This window comes from Oncorhynchus masou, chromosome 27, assembly GCF_036934945.1.
Source record: "Oncorhynchus masou masou isolate Uvic2021 chromosome 27, UVic_Omas_1.1, whole genome shotgun sequence".
NCBI classification, from domain to species: Eukaryota; Metazoa; Chordata; class Actinopteri; order Salmoniformes; family Salmonidae; genus Oncorhynchus; species Oncorhynchus masou.
Genome location: NC_088238.1, coordinates 57,328,101 through 57,335,294, shown reverse-complemented (window position 1 = coordinate 57,335,294; position 7,194 = coordinate 57,328,101). Strand labels below are relative to the sequence as shown.

Sequence of the window (7,194 nt, the reverse complement as noted above, 5' to 3'; positions counted from 1 at the left end):
TCAGCATAATTGGTTTTGTACCATTCCAAACCAACATTGAATCATACCAATCGGTATAAAAAGGCACAATTGCATATTTTTGCATTCACTCTACAGTTTTTTTTTTTTTTTTTTAAACATTTTTTAACATTTTTTTTTTACAGAAGCACTCTAAATATACAAAGTTGCACCAGAAAATATAAGAGAAAAAAAATGAATAAAATACATAACGATGATCATTTCCAATATTCTGATTGTTATTGTATATCAAATACAAAAAAAAGAGGGAGAAATGAAACGTAAATGCCGTGCCGGTAGAAAGTTGTGAATCGCCTCATTGTATTATGTACGTCAGACGTTTCCAGGTGAGGACGCAGGATAGGGTAGGACTACTTCAACTCAATCTCTGTTATCACTGTAGGGTTTACTGTAGGGTTTACTGTAGGGTTAACTGTAGGGTTAACTGTAGGGTTAACTGTAGGGTTTACTGTAGGGTTTACTGTAGGGTTTACTGTAGGGTTTACTGTAGGGTTTACTGTAGGGTTAACTGTAGGGTTAACTGTACGGTTAACTGTAGGGTTTACTGTAGGGTTTCCTGTAGGGTTTACTGTAGGGTTTACTGTAGGGTTAACTGTAGGGTTTACTGTAGGGTTTCCTGTAGGGTTTCCTGTAGGGTTTACTGTAGGGTTTACTGTAGGGTTTACTGTTCAATGGATTTGGGGGACGCTGTGAAAATGTGTCTGAAAGGAAACAAAACAAAACCAACAATCAACAAAATATGATGGAACGTGAAAGAAATATGCTAAATAAACATACATTTCTTCCTCTTTCAAATCGATTTACTTATTAATCGAACTACATGGCTAATGTCTGTTAGGTAAAACCAAAGCAGGCAACAAGATGGACCTCCATGTTCACCGGTTAAGGATTTGTTTTTATACATTTTTCTTTGACATTTAATTCTCCTCATTAAGTGAAGTAAATTCCCTTTAAACATGCAGTAAAAAGTACATATTTATGTATACAGTTTATAAGCATAGGAGCGCTTCTTCGATCGACAGGTAGTACTTACAGACTACAGATTGGTGGACTGCCAAATAGCAGTTGTTTTGAACCAAAGGGTTAGCTAACATATACAAGGGTTTCCATTGCATCTGATATTCATTTTTCTCAGTTATGGCAGCAAGACCTTGTGCCTACTTACAGTACCGGCAGAAAAACACAACTTGCGATGGGTAAGGAGGCACAATATCTCCATATAATGTGTGTGTGTGTGTGCATATGGTTGGTCCAAGCTACAACAGATATTCTCCTACATGTTGCGCCCTTGTTCAACTCAACCCGTACTCTCACTATACATTTACACGTGTGTATTTAAAGCAACATAACTACGAAAGCTATTTCTATGTGGTATTGTAGTTACTCTCTGATAAATGATGAATCCATATGCCAGTTTTTGTATTACCTACATTTTGGTTTCTCGTTCATACTAACTTGTAAGTTACAATGTTAAACCATTGTATTTTCACACCCTCAGCAGGTATTTTTTGATTGTACTTCATTGAGCAGATTCTTACATTCTTGCTCAAAAAGATGTCTGTGTGTCAATAAGAAAATCTACTTCCGCCATAAGTGACATCTCCATTTATGGGAAGGTAGACATGGACTTAGAGTGTATGTCTATGCTTACTATTATTCGATAGATAGTGTGTTCGTGTCAATGCTATGTACCATATGGCACGTCCTGTTCAATCTAGCACACACGCTAACACAAAACAAATGTCACGGCAAAACCTCACCACATCACTGTTCTGGTTCAGCTCAACCGACCCTGTCATGTTCACTCTTACATAACCCAGCACTTCCCTCAACTAACTCACCCAAAGTGTAACCGTGACATGTTAGCTGTGTGTTGATTTGTGTCTGCTTGTCTGTGTGGGCAAGAGAATAACCATAATCAGCTTTATAACTTTCATCTGAATAGGAATCAATATTTTCCGGGGGTGATACAGTATGCACAACCACGTACACATATTACGCAATTCAAGCAAAGAACGACAACCAATTCAGATTGGCTCTAGATAGAAAATTACATCTGGAAGGGCGGTTTAGTCTTCAACTCTCAGGCCATCCAAAGACAGAGAAAGAGAGGCAGAGTAAGGTAGAGAGACAAGTGAGCTTTAAAGGTCAAAGGGTCTGAATCGATGTATATGTACAACGTACACTTGTGTTGGTGTCTATGAGAGAGACAAAGTGAGCACACTCCTAAATAAGCATACTTGGACATCAGTTCATCGGACATTGTGTGTTTCATGGACTCCCATGGCTAGGACATTGTGTGTTTCATGGACTCCCATGGCTAGGACATTGTGTGTTTCATGGACTCCCATGGTTAGGACATTGTGTGTTTCATGGACTCCCATGGCTAGGACATTGTGTGTTTCATGGACTCCCATGGCTAGGACATTGTGTGTTTCATGGACTCCCCTGGCTAGGACATTGTGGGTTTCATGGCCTCCCATGGCTAGGACATTGTGGGTTTCATGGACTCCCATGGTTAGGATATTGTGTGTTTCATGGACTTCCATGGCTAGGACATTGTGTGTTTCATGGACTCCTATGGCTAGGGCATTGTCAATCGTATTGACTCCTCCATTTGTCAATGATATTCTGCCAGGAATGAGGCGATACGCACTATCTTATCCACAGGACAGAGAGTTAAAGCTTAGTCTTTTCCCAAATGTTATGATCTATGATGCCATGCTAGTAGCTTTCACAGTCTGTTGTTGTTTGGTTGTGTTTTGGAGGAACGCAACTTAATTTCATAAGCTGTGGAAATTACGAGATCAAGATTGGGTAGCACAGGGGGGGGGGTGTCATGACACGTGACATGTGTTACGTGACACATTATTGAATGTATATGACATTTGCATCAGGGTGGGAGTGCCACTAAGTCCCCAAAAGGCATGACATCGGTCCTCTGTCACACGTTTCATTGTCACACTCAAGTTATAGAAAAAGATGGGGGGAAAAAGGAAGGTCCTCTTTTTGTACAGTCTTTGGGAGGTGGGGTCAGGGAGAGATAATGCATGCATGTTTTATGGAAATGAGTTGGTAATTGTACAGTGGTGATCATCAGGCAGCAGTAATGTTCCCATTGGCCCGACTCGCCGGCCGGCAGCAGTTATCCGATGTCTCGCTTCAAGTCCCACCAATAGCCCCATCCTCCTCTTCCTCTTGCAAGATAAGGTCAGAATCTGAATTGCAAAAAGGGATTATTTTTGTATCCACGTTGATTTTAGCATTGTTTCACCTTGTTGTTTTTGATGTTTGTTGTTGTCTTGGAGAAGGGTTATCCTTGGACCTTTCCTGCTCAGTTTTAAGGTCGGTCTGGTACAGTAAAAAGTGTCTTCAGTGGTTGTCGTCGTGGTTGCCTACTATAGTTGTTGTTGTTCGTTGTTAGAACCATGCGTACTGTGGCGCTAGCTCCACCGCCCCCCTCACAGGTAGACCTCCCGGCGGGTGAGCGTGCCACAGGATGTGGGTTTGTATTCCCCGGTGGGGGCCAGGGGGATCTCCTCGATGGGGTGACCCACCACCACCCCCTCCTCGACCCCCGGCGGGCTGAAGCTGGGCGAGCCGAAAGCTTCGTAGGAGGACGAGGAGGAGGCCATCTTCTTATTGAGCAAGTTGCGGTTGCGGTCGTTGCCCAGCATCACGTGAGAGGAGGGGTCTCCGTTGGCCATGGCGACCAGGGCTTCCTGGCTGCCAGGATGCTGCTGTTGTTGCTGCTCGGGAGGGTTGCTGCCGCTACCGCCACTGGTCATGAAGGTGGAAAGCTTTGGTTGTTGGGTGGTGGTCGTCTTGGGCCGTCGCTCGGGCGACGTGCGCACAGGCATCCAGCAGGAGTCCGAGTGGCCGTACTCATCACATTCCCGGGTGCACTTGCCTGTCATGGCTACGTCAGGCAAGGTCCGGGTGTCTGGAGGGAAGAGAAGACAAATAGAGAAGGTTCGTTAGTGAAAGAGTTCTGTTTCCCCAAAGTGGGACTAATATATAATTAATAGAAAAGCTGAGTCTTTCACAATGACAATTCCTGCCACTTTGTTGAGGGTTGTGGTCACAAGAAATATGTTAACAGGCAGTTTAGTTTTCTTCCCTGAGCTGCATGAGTCTGTACATTTTCTCATAAACGCTGTTATTATCACATCTCAATGTGTTCTATCATTGGAATTGTATCACTGACAGATGTATTCAGATTGCATTGCTAAAATTGATTTTGCTTTCATGCAGAACACACACCACATGACCAAAACAAACAAAAAAATACACGTAAAAAACAACAACAACAACAACACTACACCGAACATCGACAACACCTCAAACTGAAACAAAAGTGACATGAACCATAGCCGAAATAATGTCAGACTTCAAAATGTGGCGTTTTGCAAATTGTGTTGTCAAATGACATGCTATCTACTCTGTATGTGTGAGTAGACTGCTGTACTGCATGTCAGGATGTGAGTGAGACTGTGATATCAAGCTCTATATAAGCCAAAGTATTTTCTAGAGACACAACGTAGTCACTGTCTGAACCAAGTAATCTACTCGTCAATCACCTCGTCTCCTCTAAAATCCTCTGCTGAGGACCTTAACCAATTACCAGGCAGATAAAGGCAAGCGAAGATTAACTACAGTGTTATTTGTTTTGAAAGAAGCGTTGTATGCATTAAACACAACACTAAAAACTAGCGCTGCAACGAATGTACAAGACGCACCATCAATAAGGTCAGTACTACCGCGACTGCTGCTGCAGCTGCTCACCATATCTGTGGTATTGTTTTATATCTGTAAACCAGATCAGACAATCCACAGATAAGATAATCTACGATAATAATGTATCTTATGAGTCGAAACAGATGTACAGCTCAGTTAAAAGCTATAAGTTGGAAGCGAGACGTTTAAAGTTGCCAGCGGCATCGTGACTGAGGTTACCAAACTTTAGGAACACCTTCCGAATATTGAGTTGCAACCCATTCTGCCCTCAGAACAGCCTCAATCAGTCGGGGGTATGGACTCTACAAGGTGTTGAAAGCGTTCCACAGGAATGCTGGTCCATGTTGACTCCAATGCTTCCCACAGTTGTGTCAAGTTGGCTGGATGTCCAGCCAACTTGACACACACCTGGCACCTACTACCATCTCCCGTTCAAAGGCCCATGCATCCTTTGTCTTGCCCTTTCACCCTCTGAATGGCAGACATACATCATCCACGTCTCAATTGTCTCAAGTCTTAAAAATCCTTCTTAAATCCGTCTCCTCCCCTTCATCTACACTGACTGAAGAGGAGTTAACAAGTGACATCAACAAGGGATCTTAACCTTCAACCTGGTCAGTCCATGACATGACATGAGCAAAATGGTTTGTACACTCAGTTAGATGAGGTCTGCCAATGGCTAGAAAGATGTGATGTATGAGATTAACAAGCAAGGAGAGGTAGAGTGCAGAAAGCATGCTGCCCTGGCTTTAGAAAATGTTAACCATGGCTTACTTTTAATGCTCTTTATCTCCTGTAAAAGAAGAATAGAATAGAATCACTGGTTGTGCTTGGCATTGTTGGTATTTTGAAAATAATATACGGTATGAGAAATTCTCCACTGCATTGAATTAGACTGCAATTCAATATAAAACAAGGTGTCAATGAAACTAATCAAAGATATGTGTAGAAACATGTCTAGTTTGGACTGGAGAAAAACATGATCTAAGACAAGACTGGATAGAGATTAGGGTTGCAAAGGGAGGGTCATTTACTGGAAACGTTGAAGTTTACCAGTAAACTACCGGAATTGTTGTTTGTTTCAAGGATCGCAGGTACCTTAGTGGTTCGAGAGTTGGCCCAGTGACAGAAAGGTTGTTGGATCGAATCCCTGAGCTGACAAAGTAAAAATCTGTCATTCTGCCCTTGAACAAGGCAGTTAACTCACTGTTCCTCAGAAGGCTGTCATTATAAATAAGAATTTGTCATTAACTGACTTGCCTAGTTAAATATACAAAATCTATCACAAGACATCTAGTGGCCCTTTCAGGTATTTCAGATTATAAGTGTCTGTAATTAAAAATATAATTTATATTTTCCAAATAAAAATGATCAACCGACAAAGCTGTAAAACATTATCCTAAAAATAATACTAGATATGAATAATAATAAAATAAAAAAAACGTCATTCAAGTATAAACTACAAAAGTTACGATAGATTGACGTAGATATTCTGTTAATTTAAAAAAATTACTGAAGATTCCCGTAACTTTGGTAAATTACCAGTATCTTTGCAACCCTAATATAGATAGACAAAACAAATAAGAATTTGTTCTTAACTGACTTGCCTGGTTAAATAAAGGTAAAATAAAAAAAATGTAAATAGAGATGGACAGAGCAGGAGAACAATACAACTCTGTTCATTGGGATGCTTCTTATTCCGTTTACATTTTCAAAGCTACATCTGAAATCACATGCATCATGAGTGCCATTCCGCTGTAGAGTCCCTTGGCTATTCACCACAGAAATACAAATCACAATACTACAAATCACCTCAATAAATCTATGTAGCCATGGGTCATTACTAATCCATATGCAGTCGGCGAGAAGTGGGTATATGTAAGTGTATGTAAGCCTAGACAATATTTTGAAAACATATTCAACACATTTGGTGGATTTTCCATGGCATTTGTGACCCAGAAAAATATATACATTTCAGCCAAAAAATGTACGAAACAAAGAGAATGAAGTCATGGCAACCGCAGTTGATTGTTAACATGCCAACCGATCACAGGGAAATGGTAACCCATGTAGAATGGACGGAGGAAGGCAAAGAAGAAGAAAGAAATGAAGAAAAAGACATCTCCTTTTCTCTCCAAAGTGGCTCTTGATGGTTGAGCATTCAAGTAGATACAATCAGAGATCAAATATCTGTCTGAGCAAAGAGCCATCTTTCCTTGGATGAATTGCCTTGATTGGCTCTTGCATCTCAGCCTGGCTTATAGCTGAGCCATCAAGGTTGTAGTCTTGAGCTGCTACCCACAAAGCACTGCGACAGCGGCTCTCCCGGATTGGCCCGGGCCTCATCTGATCACCAGACTATTCGCCCCCAATCATCCTCTCAGCACCTCTCGCCCTGCTCAGTCCAACCTGCAGCGTCTCCACTGCCTTGGGTGAGAG

The 7,194-nt window shown here is 41.7% G+C and overlaps 1 protein-coding gene across 1 annotated transcript in view; it reads right to left on the bottom strand.

The window, feature by feature from the left end:
• Window positions 1-3,817: 3,817 nt before the first annotated feature.
• Window positions 3,818-7,194, bottom strand: part of LOC135516448 (protocadherin-7-like) — a 166,146-nt gene continuing 162,769 nt past the window's right edge. Inside the window, exon 2 of the mRNA XM_064940776.1 lies at window positions 3,818-3,961. Coding sequence (XP_064796848.1) covers window positions 3,938-3,961 — 24 coding nt within the window. The 3' untranslated portion in view covers window positions 3,818-3,937. The remainder of the gene's footprint in view (window positions 3,962-7,194) is intronic.